Here is a 15,943-nt window from a genome sequence, read left to right as displayed (position 1 = left end):
CGAGCCGCTGATAATGTAAATATTTTGAAGCGTAAGATTTTTAATTCATTGATTTAAGTTTTGTATTACACATAAGATACATTAGTTTTTAGTAGCATCTTTTAGCATTTTTATTCATTGTAAATTTTTAATTTTTAATTTTCGAGGTCCTTTTTGTAAACCACTTTTTAGTGAAAAAGTTTCCTCATTAAAGATTGTCATCATCAGTCAATGATGACATTAACTCACGAAAATTTAACAAAAAAATAAAATAAAAAATAAAAAAAAAAATCATCATTATATGAGCTTAAGTCAGGCGTTATTCTGTTCATGAGAGATAACTTGTTGATAAAACTGCAAGCATATGCAATGAACAAATGTTTTCATATTTAATTTGGATACATCTACAAAGTTGAAATGGTAAATTAGCAACCGTAACGATTACAAAAGCTGACGTTTCGAGCGTTACGGATACCCGTTCTTAAATGCACAAAAAATCAGAAAGGTGGAATGGCGAAAAATCAGTCTAGAAAAGTAAAATTCTCAACCAAGCGAATGATTTCCAAATTGAAAAGGCACCGCATGTCGGCGCAAAGTGAGTGTGAATATTTTCACAACTCAATAATTACGTGTATCGCTTCACTTAAAAATCCAACCAGTCTTAATATTCGCTGGAAAATTATCTTACAGACCTAATCTCTTGCTTTGTCTGGAGAACTATTGCTGTTTTTGACGATTCTGAAGGCGAGGGCGACTGACGAACCACGATCGCACTTCGTAACGACGGCCAGCTAAAGTCAGCAAACAGCACAAAACTCTAAACAAAATGATTCCCCTGTACTGCTATTTGTTAAGACGTGGTTTTAGTATTAAAAACCCACTCAAAGGATCAACCATAATAAACAAGGAGAAGTATCATGGATATTTTCCGACCTAAAACCATGCAAAAGGCCGCTGTTTTCATCGAACTCAGTCCACAAAGACTTGGAAGCACTTGGCAGCCTAATGTTGATGACCACGGACCACTGTGACGTCACCAAAACGTATTTCCGCGGTGTCCTCTAGAGGTGACAATGGTCCCAAGTTATACAAATCAGTGCTATCTGGTATGTGTTAAAATTCAATCATGATGCTCTTCGCATAGTAATGTAAAAATAAAAATAAAAAAATGCATGAAAATGAATCAGATGTTGTGATGTAATTGTCAGTAATACGTATCACCTAAAAAAAATTGGTGAGCTGTTTTTGCCCTTGAAGTAATGGAATCTTTTTTCTTTTGGACAATGTTTTTCCACTAGTTTTGCGTTTTGTGCTCTGTTGCACAGTGATGTCCTTCTCAAGGAGCATGCGTTTGGCTAGTGGTTTTGCTACATATTTAATGGCTTTGTTGCCAGTTGAGATGTTCTCTTTGTCATACATAGTTTCAGTTAAAGTTCTTTTCTTGGTGTGACATTTGGATGTATCCTCAACGTAAGATTTATTGCCACATTCCTTACGAGATGTTAAAGTATCATTGCTTATGGCAGCACTCATCAGGTCTCTTTTGTTAGCTGAACTTAGTCCTATCAGAATGTTGAAGGCAGGTTTGGCCCAGCTCATATCGCCACACACTTTTCTATAGCTTTCAAATGGTGTCTACAAGAAAAAGGAAAAAATTAATATAAGCTTTTCTAAGATGCACCTTGAGGAAACATAACATATAATTTGCTGGTGCATTTATTAAGATAACCCTCTTTGAACAAAATAATAAAATAAAAAGTGTCTTTACTTAGATTTCACCTTGATTAAATTCACTGGACGGTTTACCAGTATCTTACCTTTTCAGGTTTGTGTTTTGGTGGCTGATCCTTGTGTGGTGTGACAGCTCCTTCTGAAGACTCCGAATCAGGTGTTCTAGCAAGAAAAAATTAATCATGTCACTTAAAACTTCTCTTAGGACAATAAAAATTTACTTAGAATTGTACCTCACAGGCAAAACTGGGGCTGCATACAACTTGCCAAGGTTTTCTTGATGCAGAAATTACTACCTACTGATTTATTCTGTTAAAGTGGAGAGACAAATTGTCTCTCCACTTGGTGCCAGGAAAATTTCTTGCTAGGAAGACGAGAGAGTGACAACATCTGCACCAGTGCCAGCTGGTCTACTACTAAGCTAGCTTAGAGCTTGCCATGCGATGTCTAAAAGTCCCAGAGTTTTTCAATACTGTTCCACCTTACCTGAACTGACTAAGTGTAGATTATAATTTTGATTTTCCACGAGGTATTTCTGGTGTCATCAGAGCACACCTCAAGTCCCTTGTGTCATATTCTTGGAGACAACTTTTCTAGTCGTGCTCATCTAATACAGCCTGAATCAGGAAATACACATTCATTCCTGCCATGGATGACTTTGCTTGGCCACCATCACATATTTTGCAGCTTAGTTGTTCCACCTTTTCTTTCAGAGATTCCACAGTTTTGGCAATACTTTCATTTGTAAAAACCTTTTCTTTGGATTTAATAATGCTTACTTTGAGCATGTTCATGATTCTTAAGACAGCACTTCTGAAAGATAAGCAGACAACTTATTTTCACAGGGTTTATTCAAACATGCCAATCACTTTGGACAATCTCACCACTCAGTCAACTGTATTTAATATTTTTACTGCAGTACTGTGACAATCCTTTTAACTGGTTAGACTCCTTTGTGCATGCTTTTCTTTCGGAAGTACCCCATCCAATGAAAGGTGCTCAACAAAATAATAGGATTTTTCCCATGATTAGCTTGTAAAACAACCTTAATCTGACTGGGATGCATTCAAGATCTAGTCAAGGGGCCGGTTCGTTGATTGTCCAAGGGCATGCTCCCCCAGGAGATTTTGAAAATGAGGTCTTCGGAAACATGATTTCCAGCATTTTGAGGGACAATTTAGAGGGTTGGACTGAACCACCCAAACCACCCCTGGGTCCGCCTCAGAATCTAGATGCAACAGTTTTCTAATTTTTATCACTGAGAGTTTGGTGGAAGAACAAAATTGATCTTGGTTTTAAAACCTTCCTTTGCAGAAATGATCATGTTCTTAAATTAAAATAGTGTACAATATGTATCTACAGCTATCTTACTTTGCATCTGCTGTATCTTCACAGACAGTTTGTAACTTTTGGAAAAAGGTCACAAACTCTCCAAGACCCTGTAAAAAACAAATTGTTGAAAACCACAGATGAAGGAAGTTATTAAACATTAGCCATGAGTATGGGACAGAAAAGTCTACACCAACTGGGCTGCAAAGAACTCTTTGGCTTAGTAAAGATTCTCTCTTGTGGTAAAATGACCTGACACCTACTAACAGCTGAAATATATTTATAAAAATTCTATTTGGTACACTAAAGGGAATAATAAATTTTGATATACTGATATATACCTTAGTTAATGGGAGAAGTGGGTTGTCATCAATTGGTGCATAACTCTTTCCACCCAATCGTATCCTCAGAATAAACGAGACAGCTGTCTGTTGGCATGGGAAGGAAAGAAAACTAGAGAAAACTGTGTAATATTATCCTCCAACTGCTAAGGATAATGATGAGAAAAAAAATTGTTTTTTCACCACTGGATCAGACTATATACATTTTAGAATACAGCTCAATCCTATCTCTCAGTTGTTTATCAAGGAGCCAATCTATTGAGAAGCAATGCAGGATCAGCCACAGATAGGAGGTATACATTGTCACAGCAACTTCTTGGAATGAGGAAATTGGTTTAGAAAGTATCTAAGAACTCCAGGAATATGGATTGAAAGATTACAGCTTTTGCTTTGTTACCTGTCCTCAATGATGACATAAACTGATGATGATGAATGCAATGATATACATGCATGCAAGAATATCAACATCATGATTTAAATGCTTGAAAAATAACTGAGCTGCCACCTCTTGTTTCACCCTCCAGACTCTTTCAACACGCCAGAATTGCTTCTCAAACACCAAGGGATAATTTTCGAAATGAATTGAAAATTTTGACCCTTACAATTGCAACACTCTTAGTCTAATAGTGATTGATTCCACTCTTTGAAAACACTTTGCTAATGTATAGCCCACACCCTCTTTAACTTCTGTGTCTATTTAAAAGTGGCTTAGCCAGAAATATTTTATGCATGTGTGGTCTTCACAGCAATTATTTTGATAACTGTCATTTGCTGATAGCAGTTCATAATTGCAGAATTTTCATGATAATATTCACTGTAAAAAAAATTGCAGAGGTTTCATCTAAGTTTTTAGCAAGGGAGCAACTGGTTTTCACAGGCAGGCAAAACTCTTTGGACTTAACTTCTTTATGAGATAAACTTTCTTCTATATGGTCAAATCAGGTGGGCAAAAACTTCCTTAAAACCAGTCAATTTCCTCAGTGCCCAGTCCTTAATGAAACACCTGAAATTGAGTGGTACCTGAAACATAGGCATGTTTTTTTCCCCTGCAACTTTCCTCAATACTGTAAATTGTTTATGAGCCAAGTCCCTGCGAGGGATATGGATGGCCTGAGACAAAGCTAGTTCATCTCTCGAATTCACTAGAAGCCTGAGGTAACTCAATAAACTTTCAGCAATTGATCCTGTTTTCAAAACAACATGTACAAGATTAACAAATCAACAGATCACTTGCTAAGTCAAGACCACGCCTAACTTACCCTGCGAGCAGAGCCTTTTTAACCTGTCCTCGAATCAATTAAAAAGAAGAAAAGAAGAAGAAAAGAAGAAGAAAAGCAGAAAAGGCTCTGCTCACAGGGTATGCCTAACTTCACACTAGTTCATATTTTTTTTTCATTTATTTATTATTATTTCGATTTATTTTGATTTATTACAGATTCCAACAATTAAGAGGCTCTTCTTCTGTAACAATACTAATCTAGTCTAAGTATATATACATATATATGTAGTAACTAATTAAAAGTATAATAACAATAATAAAATTAATCAATGTAACTTATCGTGAGATATTAAAATATACAATACACATTATGTGGATTAAAGACCAATATTTAGCAAACAAATGTTTCTTAGCACTATGGCAAAAAACATTATGTTCTAAAACGTTTCTTGTTGCTAGCTAGAGCTAGCATACATTTAATGGCTGATTACTAAACAAATGTAAGACCTAAAAAGGCTGGCTCTTACTTTTCCAAGAGTTAGGATTACAGGATGACGAGGAATGTTTTCTGCAGAGTGACCTCCAGACCTGAGAAGGAATTTTGTTGTCATCAATAATTTTTCGAGAGTACAAGTAATGAAGGTAAGAAAAAAAATTAACCTGTATGTTCCCTCGAACCTGTTTATGCAGCTTTTCTTGTCTGTATCTTCAAATAGCTTGTCAGTGAGGTTCTGAACTTCATCAAGTAGCTGAAACATGCAATGTGAGAGATCATGAAATGAGAGATGATTACTTAAGGGCCAAGGCTGAGGAACCTCCCTTTGTCTCTAGTAGCTAAGACTAAACACATTCTCCTGTCAGGCAATTGATGATGATAAACCAATAGAGTGCAATTTTATCAAACACCAAATAATCAAAACAGCTTATTGCAATACAGGTTGAGAAGAAAAAAACCAGAGGGTCAAATGATGTGGTCTGGTAACAAAAAGTTTTTAACAAAGTCATTTTGCTTAAAGAATTAGGTTAAATTAGTGATAATTACATTTTGCTAGAAAAAATATTCTCCTGTTATAAGAGTCACATTGTTCTACAAACCAATCCTGAGAAAGTTGAACAGTTAAGTTACACTTTCTTTGAAGCTGGTTTGGCTGCATAACACAGCTGAAAGCTCGCTATTGCTTGTAAAATAACTATAATGTACCTTTTGGCATGTTCTGCAATAGGGAAATTTCTTCAGGAGTGAAGAGACCTTGTTTGTATCTCTCAGTTGCACACAAGGAAAACTTCATGATGTTTCAAGTCTTGACCAGGGCAGCCAGTTTTTGGTGAGCAGTATTAGTTGAAGAGTCATCAAGTGACAAGGAGGAAAGACGTTCTGCAAGCTTCACCAGATCTCCTTTGTTTTCCTAACAGACAAAAAGGAAATAACAAAATAAAGAGAAATCTACTTGTAGATTTATCAAGTTCCCTGCTCTGGCATCCTATGTTCTAGTTCCCTGTTATGACATCCCATGTCTTACAGTAGTTCCCTGTTCTGGCTTCCATGTTCTAGTTCCCTGTTCTGTAATCCCCTGTTCTGGCAGCCATGTTCTAGTTCCTTGTTCTGGCATCAAAGGTTCTAGTTCCTTTTGTTTTTGCATCCCATATAAAGGAGCAGATAAACTTTGAGTCACTTAGTGCCACAGTAATTGGGGATACCAGTAAACATGGACAGTTGTGTGCCATGTCTAAGAGGTAAAAGCATCCAACTGGTTTTCACAAGGTCACGAAAAATCTCTCTCTTTTGTATACATAACAAATAGAAGTCTATCAAATGCAACAGTAGCTACAAGTACTCACAAGCAAAGGTGTTATCATATATACCAAAGGTTTAGAAAAATCCTTTGCTATTCTCCTAAAATAACAAAACCACAGGGATTCAATTGAAACTATCCCTGGTCACTAGTCAGTGAGGTCATCTTTAATTAATTTGAGTTGAAACTTCAACTTAAATTAACAAAAAGGATGTAAACTTTGCCATTATCTTTGTAGTCTAGATGAGTGTTCTACAAACTAGTTCCAAATTAATCTTTAGAGGTAAACAATTCCCCTTTGGCATCTTTACTATAGCTAAGATATCTTGCTCTATGGGGACATAAGAAGTTGAAATGAAATTTGTCGTATACATTTGCCGTAATTGCAAAAAAAAAAAAAAGCAAAAAATTTGAAAAATAACTGTTTTGCTGGTTTGGACAAGGCAAATTTACCAATTACCAGTAGATTAATTCAATGTTGAATTCACATCAGGGGAATAAAAGAAAAGAAATTAACCCTTCATTTTCAGCACAACTTCATGTTCAACAAACAATTTTAAGATCTTACTTTATTCTCTTTCCTGTTCTGGTAACAGCTTGATTGTCTAAGAGTAACAGACAAGGACAGTTAATGTTATCCTCAAAATTCTCTCATCTAAAATTTTGGATTGATGCTCCTTGACTTTTTGATCTAGTGTGGGTCCAAAAGTTTAACAGAGCTTTTACTAAACATTAATAAATCACCTGTATGGTAGGCAAAATTGCCTTGCTAGTGCAACACCATCCACAAACTGCCTCAAAGCTTCCCTCACAGCTCCCTGATGAGCATACAGCTGACCAACTTGTAACAGGGATGAGAGCAAGTCATTTAGGATTGACAAACTAGAAAGGTTTCGGCCAGAACTTTCTGATGTGGCTAGCAAATCTGCACAAACAAAAGGAATAGATGCCAAAATATGTGATAAAAAGTTTAATAATAAAACAGAAGAAAACTCTCCCATGTTTCAGGCCAGTTTGATTGCACTTTTCTCTATATTTTAATCAGGATAATAACACATCTAATTACAAGCACAACTCTATCTCAAAGCCTGAATTAGGATTGCAAGGTATTGCCAACCACATGATTTAGGTATATATTATCAGGGGCTTCATTAATGTTTTCTGCAGGAGGGAAACTGGTTTTCACAGGCGGGCAAAACTCTTTGAACTGAACTTCTTTACAAGATAAACTTTCCTCCAGACCGTCAAATCAGGTGGGCAAAACCGTCCTCACAACTGGTCAATTTGCCCGGTGCCTGGACCTTAATGAAACCCCTGTATTATCCCAGTCATCAGAACACATTGTCCCTAGTAGAAGCTCATAGAAATCAGGGGCACTACTTTGCAAGCAGGGCTCTGCAGAATTGTGTCAAGAATAAAAGGAAACAAAAATTCCTCAATCACCTTACCCAACAAATTTTCCTTTTGCTTGTGTATCTGTTTGCCAGTACAAAACGCATCTAAACCAAAGATTTCTTCAGCCATTTGTGTAAGTTTATGAAGTACATCCATAGCCCATTCCAGGAGTCAGTGAACCAAGTAGAGGATCTTAACAATGATAATACTAAAAAAAATAACTGTCACCTGGGAATTACTCATAAACTCATGAATTGATTCACTGATCAAAAATTATCTGGTTGAACAGACTGTTTTGTTGGTACTAAGTCTGCCTAAATTTTCACAGGTCACTTGGCGACGGTTTATGAAAACAATGAAATAAAAAATCAATATTGGGGAGCTGGGATTGGGCGGTGGTGAGGTCACTCGCCTCCCATTAGTTCAATTCTTGGACCTGGTGTCACATGTGGGTTGAGTTTGTTGTTAGTTTTCTTCCTTGCTCCAAGGATCTTTCTAGGGGTCTCCAAAAACAAACACTCCAAATTCCAATTAGACCTAGTATCAGTGGACAAGAAGAGCCATCTTATGGAATATCCACTGCTAAATTCCCATTTCCATTATGAAAAAGTTACTGAATAACTGTGGAGAAGAGTAGATCTAAGTTTTGGAAAGAGGAATTTCCAAAGAAGAAGAGTGAACTTACCAACTATTATCTTAAATTTGTGGATTGTGGGTGGGAGCATTGCATATTCACAGCAAATTGATTTCCATCTGGCTTTCAACAGGTGGGACTTGTAACTCTTGTGTGTGAAGACTTCACTCTGCAGTGCTTCCTTCAGGGAGACCTCCCCTTCCGAATACTAAACATTAATCAATGAAAACCACGACTGACACACACATCACAAACTAAACAATCCCGTGTTTACACGTACTGCCTATTATAGACCTGTTTAATTGGTATTTCCTCCTATACCATATATTGTATAATAATATACATGAAAAAATTTCTCAGTTCTGATTGGTTAAGATGAATGCAGTTTCAGTTAATTCAGTGCAGAAGAGAGTTAATTCAGTACAGAAGAGGGTTAATTCAGTGCAAAGAAAGAAACAAAACCAGACATTCTGATTGGTCAGAGTAATTGGTCAATGTCAAGGTCAATGTCACTTGCAGGATTTGAATGAATTATTTTTGCACGTGATGCATGCGCTTTTCTTCTGCGTAGTTATGAGAAGCTACCTCGTATTTTTTCATGTATATTATTAATACATAATCACATGATTTTCTCATGCAATTTGGAATAAATAATCACTTGTAAATGTTTTTATATATACTTTATAATAGTGCTGTGTATGTTCTACTGGTTTTGTCAATTTGTAATTAATATATTAGGGCCATTAACAGACTTCCTGTTAATACTCCAACAACTTTTTAAAGGTCACTTGGGGCCTTATTCCAACCGGTAACCCCCTTTAACTTATTACACTAACATCATACAACTGAATAAGAGTTGTGCTTTAGTTCAATGTTATTTGCGCAATGATATTTAACATACTTCTGTTAATTCTTAAAACAGATTTTGCAAAGGTTGCAAAACTTGGGGACGTAAAGCCTGTAACTAAATCTGAGCTTAGGCAAGCCCTAAGATGTAAAGTAAATTCCCTGAAATTTAATTCATCCAAGCCTGGATATTTCGTAGGTAAGCTATAAGTAAATTTACATGTGGCTAAATAGTACATACCTAGACATAGTAATATGACCCTGTTGCAAGCATGCACCATTGAAATCAAATATAGTGACCCCTTAACTAAGGTATTCCCCCTATGGGAGGTTTAATATTTGGAAACTAAGAGGTATTGGGACTATTAAAAACTTTTGTATTGCAGGTTAGTGTCCACTTGCAGGATTGTCCATTAGTGGAGGTTACTCTACACATGTAGTGAAAATTGTATCCAAATCATCTTTTTATACCCAGATCACAAGTCATCATGTTGGCCTAAGTTATGTGCAAGTATTGAATACCCTAAGTTTTTACAGAAGCAAAATAGGAATGTGGTGAAAGCACTCCTTTCGGTGATGCAGTGTTGCATCATTCAAACAATCTCAATCTTAAAAATCAAACAGCAAAACAATGTTCACAACCGTAATAAATGTATTGGTGTGTAAAATATTGCATGTGTGTTTATAAATTTATGCTCTTTTTATTTCAGAGTACAGGAAAATGTACACCGGCCCCAAAAAGGCAAAGAATGGGCAACGAGAGAATTAAGGCCACTGCAGCTAGTTAACTGTCTAATTAAGAGTTTTTTATTATGTTACTTTTTATTATATCATTTTTAATCACTTTTGCTTTACATAAGGATTGAAAAAATAAAACAGAGCTATTAACTTAAAGACAGTCTCTGTGAGAGTAAAATTTATGTTCGATCTCCATAATAATATTTATCTCAAAAACCATCCTTTCATGTTTGGGCATACATGCCATTGTAAAATGCTACAATTTAAGCAAACAAACTGTCAATTAAAGTCTGTATATAATTTAAACTATGATGTTACCTGTTTTGAAACTAATTTGTACCTAATGTAATTTAATATGGGGTTCTATGAACTGGCAGTACTATTTACCTGGCACTGGCATTTATTAAACAGATTTAAAATAAACACCTATTTTTAAACTATTTCATCCCTGTTTTATGTCTATTTTAAGGCTATTTTCAGCCTACTGCCCAAGGCCTTTCTTATTTACCCCAATTTTATTCCTCGTTTATAACTATTTTAAGACTATTTTCAGCCTATTTTATTTTTAGCTTGTCTTATTCACACTATTTTAATACTGTTTTCTCACCAACTTCCATACACATCTAAGGCTATTTTTAGGCTATTTTAGAGCTATTTCAAAGCTAATTTACAAACATTTTTTTCTGTAGATCATGCATGCATGGACTATATTTTTTAACTGTTTTTTGTTTCAAAATGATAGGTTTAAAATAGCTAAAAAATTGCTTTAAAATAGTCCATAAAATAGGGGGAAAAATACATAAAAGATAGGAATAAAAGAGAGTATAAAATAGGTTTTAAAATAGACCAGATTTTCGTGAGGGCAGTACCACGGATGATGTCAAATGTGGGAATTCCAAATGCCCAGGATAAACCAAGAACTCCCTCAATATCATAACTCTGGGGAGATAAAGGAGAATGAAAAAAACACTCAAGATGAGAAAGAAACCTTTCCCTCAGTAATATTAGGGTGTACATGAAAATTCAATATACAATTTTTCATGTTCATCAACATTTGACAACATGGTGCAGTTGACTCTTATATGCTGCAAATATCAATCACCAGCAAATTGTAGTCAACTACAGTCTGATGAAGTTAAAGAAGTCAGTTTTTAAACAAAATATGAACTTCAGAGTTTCTCTGTTCATGAAAATGACTAAAGAGACTAGTCCCATCAACTTCAAGGAAAGTAATATGAGAGATTGCACATGTCTTCCTGAGATCAGTTGGAAGTTGCTCATACGTGTCAAATTTTCTACTTGTATGGACCCCCTTGAATGAGCACTTTTGCTTGAAGACATAACTGCAACGGAGTCTCTTAGCGAGTCCTAAGCCGCGTGTCGCTCTATAGATCATAAGATGTGATTGGCCATTATATCACATTACGTCAGAGGACATATCTACAACAAGAAGACATTTACCACTTTTAGCAGGTTCAAAACCATTTATTCCTGAGTGACGAAGAATCTTTCATATCACTGAAAAACTTGCGACCGAGACGTAAGAAAAGGATTAGGTCCCAGCGCTCTTACAACATTCAAGATGGCGGCTGGAGGGCCGATCTCCGATGCTGTGATTGCGGCAATGAGTAAGTTTTCTTGGGAAACATTCCAGTTATCTTTATAATGAAATGTCTATTAAGGCATTTTTGTATCCTTCCTATGTGATCATGTAACATCATATCTCGTGATATAAGTGTGGCTACCCCCGATGGGCACTAGCTGTAAAAAAAAAACTTTCATGGATACGAAAGATTTCCCAGAACTTTTCATGCTTTGTGAGTATCATCAACAAGTATCTCAAGTCTCGTGCATTAAGCGTGACACTCACGCAAAATATACGCCCTGACGCATATGCTGGAACTATCTTTCTCACATATTTCAGGTTTTTTGGTAAACTGTTGATTTTGAGAAAGCTAATTGTCGGTCATAGTACCAGTAAAATTAATTATCCTTCTAAATTCAATTTACACCTTGTTCGCTTTCTTCTCGCTTTGAACACTTTCCAACAGTGGAAATTGAAACTCAGAATAAAGGAATGCATCACTTAGCTGGTTCTTTCTCAATTTTCTGGAGGAACATGCCCTCATACACCCCCTCCCTCAATTAGGTTTCATATCTCCCTGGGAAATAATTTTTTGGAAGACCTCCTACCCTTACTGAGAATTCCAGTTAAGCTTGATACTGTATATTTCTTTATGTTTAGGCCTTGCATAACCCCCCATTCCCCTGGAAATTTCAATCTCCTCTGTCGGGGAGTATGAAGATTTTGAGAAACTGCACATGGAGTATTATCCGAAGTATATAGTAACCATGAAAAGTAAATGTTGCTACACTTACCAACACAAGCCTCTATGACATCTTTGTCAAGTTCCTTGAAGGTCTTTGACAAAAGCTCTTCTCTGTTGTAAAATCCACACAGCAGTGACCTCACCAACACAGTCCTGGATTTATTTTCAGCATCTTTAATAGCTGCACCCAATTTGTTAGGGCACATCCAGATGCCTGATCCACTGATAAGTTCTGTAAGCTGACAAAAAAATGTTTTCAAAATTACTTTTTTTGTAATGTTTCTAGGAATTTTGAAAAAAAGGTTAAATATATATAGCAAAGTATACATAAATAGATATATAAAACACGAGGAAGGGGTGTACTAGTTGCAGTTAAAAAATTGGCTGAAAAAAGGACTTAGACTGATTGAACTATGTCAATTCCTGCCTCTTGATTCCTGTCTATAGAAAGGTAAGTGCATGTAATTGTAGTAGACACTCTGTTTACTGCATATTTGTGTGTGTATATATATAAATATATATGTAATATATGCAATATTAAACAAAACATCTCATATGCATACTCCATCAGCTGTTCCTTTTTCCTTCGAAATTTTTCTGTGGGAATTGATTCCTGCACACATGCTTTCTTTTGATTTACCTGTAAATTTAATAACTGGTGTTAGACAAGTATTAGCATGATGGATATAAAATTAATGAGACAACAAGTTTATATTGAACAAAACAATGGGTTTTTTAATCTATCAGTCTTAAAATATTCAGATGAGAAACAATGTTCTTGTTATATGAGCTTTTGATTTGACTCTATGATTAAATTGTTCAAAATGCAAACCCATGATCCCCATTATTTGTAAATGGAGATGGCAATTAACTTACAATGTTACTGTTAATTAATAGTGTATTAACACTGCTGCCTAAATGTAGTTGTTACTTACAGAGCTCTTCTTTCAACATATGTACCTCTTCTTTAAGATGGATTATTTCATTATCTTTCTTTTGTTTTTCTTCTTTGCACAAGACATTGACACACTTGAGTGGTGGACGTATGGTTTTTGGCCTTTTCCCTCCAAAGTGGGGGTGCTGTAGTGGGTTTGTCTGATTTGGGGTAGAGGTTACCCTTAATGAGTCATCATCTGACCAATCAGACTCAGACAAGCCATCCACAATATGCTCTTCATTCACTCTTTCAGTACTGCTTTCTGGTGTCGCCACTAGAATGGACTCCTCGATATCATTTAGCTTCTGACAAAGAAGTGACAGCTCTTGCTTTTTCTCCTCTGCAGTCTTGCGCTTTTTGGCGGGTGTGGTTTTCTTGGCTGGAAAATTGACGTGGAAGGATTAGTTAGGATTTTAGAACATTAAAATTACATTAACTATAGCACACAAATGATAAAGCATAAACACAAACCTTGTTTCTCTGATTTCCTCCTTTCTCTCTTGTGTTTTCCACTTTGTGGGGTGTTCTCAGCTGATGCATGTTCTGTTCTCAAGAGAAAATTGTTGCTTTGATGAGTGCAAAATAAATGTCAGTCATTCTCCACAAAGAAATATATGTTATTGTAATGTGGCTTTCAAGGTTGCAACAAGTTTAAAGTAGCATGTTTAAACTACTGTCTGACATACATGTACACTGATGTAGCCTAATCTCTGGTTTTAGAAATGATCAATTGCTTCTCTGTTGCACAACAGTTTGCAGGCACTTTCCTTGAATAGCTCATAATTACTGTATTTTATCATTTTGACCATATGAGTAATGGCCACGTGAGTAATGCCACATCCCACAATTACAGTAAAAGGTCAAAATTCAATTTTTACCTGCACTTGAATCCTCTAGCTGATCAGTTGTTGAAACATCATAATCAGCAAACAGCTTCTTATTGGCTCTCCTCTTCCTTTTAGAGCATCCAGTGCTCTGCATTTCTGCACTGACTGATTGGTCAGAGGTTATGCTCTTGCAGTTTTTATCTGCTTCACCCTTACTACCTTTTTAAAGATCAGTACAAAAAAAGCCTTCACAATGGGCAGTATATGCTTTGCCAGAACACTACAAACGTGTAAACATGACGTATAAAACGGCAATTTTACGTTTTCCCAAATTGGTAGAAGCTTGAACGCTTTGCATGAATCGTTTTTGAAATTAGCGTGGCATGAGAAGGCCAAGAAGGACATTAAGGGAGCAATGCTGTTAGATATTTATTTAAGAAATGGAAAGTTCAATCTAAAAAAGATGGTTGCCTAGTTGATTGGTATATGGATAATAATTAAGTTAGCTTATTTTTTTAAGACGGCCGGCTCGATGAAACTTTGGTAAAACCTTTCGCTGACCACTCTACCTTGCTTTCAGCAAACGCTGTTTTAAAGGGTCTGACCTGGAGAGTAACCGTTTCTATAGCGAGTTTTTGCGATCGTGCGAGATTGCTATATACACTTACCATGAACAGATAAAATTTTTCCCATCCAGAGGTCATTCTTGTACTGCATTGAGACTTCCGTTCCAATTTGAGCCGATCCTCTAAAAATCAACTTCTTCAATGAAATCGCCTCCACCAGTTCATTTTCGAAAGCCTCCCCTCCTTTACTTTTCCAACCAACTACAACTTGGCTTGCCGACTTTGATGATGACATACTGAGCCGTGCAAAAGAAATCAACATATACGTTCCACTATAACCATCATGCAAACTAAATACACATAATATTTTGGACAACCTTCTGTCAAACGTAAATTGTGACAACTTATTTCGCTCTTTCGTGACGCCTTTTCGCACCTCGTGGGATATCTGACAAATCTTTGATCATAATTAAACTTGATTCATCGCTGTTTATGCTCCAAAGCTAAACCTATCTCAGCTGAGCAATGCACCAGCTTGAAACTGGGGTCGATTCAAACAATTCTCTCAATCGAACTTGACAGCTTGCAGCTTTTTCATCAAACAGATTCTCGAGTACGTACGTGTTATTTTTCTCAACTGCTCGGTAATCAAGAAAATCGATCAACCGCTCTCAACAGAACGTTTACAACGTGCATAATTCCGTGCCATGTGATCATGAGAGAACTTTATCTTAGCACGATAAGTAAAATCAGCATTGCTGGTGGGGTTGTTCTTGATATCAACTATAACGATAAGATCTGCTACAGAATACTTGGTCAGTTTTTGATGAAATCACCACTGGAAGCGAAACATCGTGCGGGCTACAAGCCTTTAAGCGAGCAGACATTATCTAATCGCGGAGTTCCAAAATCTCTAAAGTATCATTGATATCAGGGCCTTAACTACTAACAAACCTCGATCATATCTTTCGCTTTCGTTGTTTATAGTCATCATAAACACTCCTTATACCTAGGAAGAGAACCCAACCATGGACCGATTGCCTCAGTAATAAGTTTTTCATGGACATTAATTGCCTCATGCAATCATGTGTTTTTCTGGCTACGGCCCTGAAAATATTAAGCATTAAAAATCATTGAATCATAGCAATACTTTTAAGGATTAAAATACGCGCTTACCTGATACTTAGTACACTTGGAAGGTTGACGTTGATCAAAATGAAGACAGAAGAATGAGAATATTCAGTTAAGCCGTTGGACTCGAGAACTTGACCGCATGTT

At 36.2% G+C, this 15,943-nt stretch overlaps 2 protein-coding genes across 5 annotated transcripts; both read right to left on the bottom strand.

Annotated features, from left to right (window-relative positions):
* Positions 1 to 11: 11 nt before the first annotated feature.
* Positions 12 to 8,610, bottom strand: LOC148715828 (PCNA-interacting partner-like). 4 transcript variants are annotated; one of them, XM_088746475.1, is made up of 10 exons: positions 6,120 to 6,432; positions 5,801 to 6,005; positions 5,278 to 5,348; positions 5,127 to 5,187; positions 4,401 to 4,564; positions 3,381 to 3,467; positions 3,082 to 3,149; positions 2,197 to 2,523; positions 1,797 to 1,872; positions 12 to 1,614 (listed from the first exon to the last, which is right to left on the bottom strand). In XM_088746475.1, the coding sequence occupies exons 5-8, from the start codon at positions 4,413 to 4,415 to the stop codon at positions 2,304 to 2,306; spliced, it is 390 nt and encodes a 129-aa protein (XP_088602601.1). In that variant the 5' UTR covers positions 4,416 to 4,564; positions 5,127 to 5,187; positions 5,278 to 5,348; positions 5,801 to 6,005; positions 6,120 to 6,432; the 3' UTR covers positions 12 to 1,614; positions 1,797 to 1,872; positions 2,197 to 2,303. The 4 variants fall into 4 exon arrangements, with proteins under 4 accessions (XP_088602601.1, XP_088602598.1, XP_088602599.1 ...); XM_088746472.1 differs by lacking the exons at positions 12 to 1,614; positions 1,797 to 1,872; positions 2,197 to 2,523; positions 3,082 to 3,149; positions 6,120 to 6,432 and adding exons at positions 6,961 to 6,997; positions 7,137 to 7,317; positions 7,841 to 7,995; positions 8,473 to 8,610 and having other exon boundaries at positions 3,157 to 3,695; XM_088746473.1 differs by lacking the exons at positions 12 to 1,614; positions 1,797 to 1,872; positions 2,197 to 2,523; positions 3,082 to 3,149; positions 6,120 to 6,432 and adding exons at positions 6,961 to 6,997; positions 7,137 to 7,317; positions 7,841 to 8,008; positions 8,473 to 8,608 and having other exon boundaries at positions 3,157 to 3,695.
* Positions 8,491 to 15,929, bottom strand: LOC148715827 (uncharacterized). The gene is made up of 8 exons (XM_088746457.1): positions 15,842 to 15,929; positions 14,768 to 14,961; positions 14,151 to 14,318; positions 13,744 to 13,815; positions 13,296 to 13,651; positions 12,899 to 12,975; positions 12,385 to 12,574; positions 8,491 to 8,629 (listed from the first exon to the last, which is right to left on the bottom strand). The coding sequence occupies exons 2-7, from the start codon at positions 14,958 to 14,960 to the stop codon at positions 12,475 to 12,477; spliced, it is 966 nt and encodes a 321-aa protein (XP_088602583.1). The 5' UTR covers position 14,961; positions 15,842 to 15,929; the 3' UTR covers positions 8,491 to 8,629; positions 12,385 to 12,474.
* Between the last annotated feature and the right edge of the window lie 14 nt (positions 15,930 to 15,943).

This window comes from Stylophora pistillata, unplaced genomic scaffold (genome assembly GCF_964205215.1).
Source record: "Stylophora pistillata unplaced genomic scaffold, jaStyPist1.2 SCAFFOLD_50, whole genome shotgun sequence".
Lineage (NCBI taxonomy): Eukaryota > Metazoa > Cnidaria > Anthozoa > Scleractinia > Pocilloporidae > Stylophora > Stylophora pistillata.
This window is presented reverse-complemented; position numbering and strand designations above follow the sequence as displayed.

Bases quoted from the DNA above. Each gene is read 5' to 3' on its own strand.
- LOC148715828 (XM_088746472.1), bottom strand. From the start codon at position 7,943: ATGGATGTACTTCATAAACTTACACAAATGGCTGAAGAAATCTTTGGT. The intron at 7,318-7,840 runs GTAAGGTGATTG...TTGTTTGTGCAG, and splicing joins GCAAAAGGAAAATTTGTTGG to ATTTGCTAGCCACATCAGAA. The intron at 6,998-7,136 runs GTGATTTATTAA...TGTTACTCTTAG, and splicing joins CAATTTTGCCTACCATACAG to ACAATCAAGCTGTTACCAGA.
- LOC148715827 (XM_088746457.1), bottom strand. From the start codon at position 14,960: ATGTCATCATCAAAGTCGGCAAGCCAAGTTGTAGTTGGTTGGAAAAGT. The intron at 13,652-13,743 runs GTTTGTGTTTAT...TCAATTTTCCAG, and splicing joins GAGGAAATCAGAGAAACAAG to CCAAGAAAACCACACCCGCC. The intron at 12,575-12,898 runs GTATGCATATGA...TTTTTTTGTCAG, and splicing joins AAAAAGGAACAGCTGATGGA to CTTACAGAACTTATCAGTGG.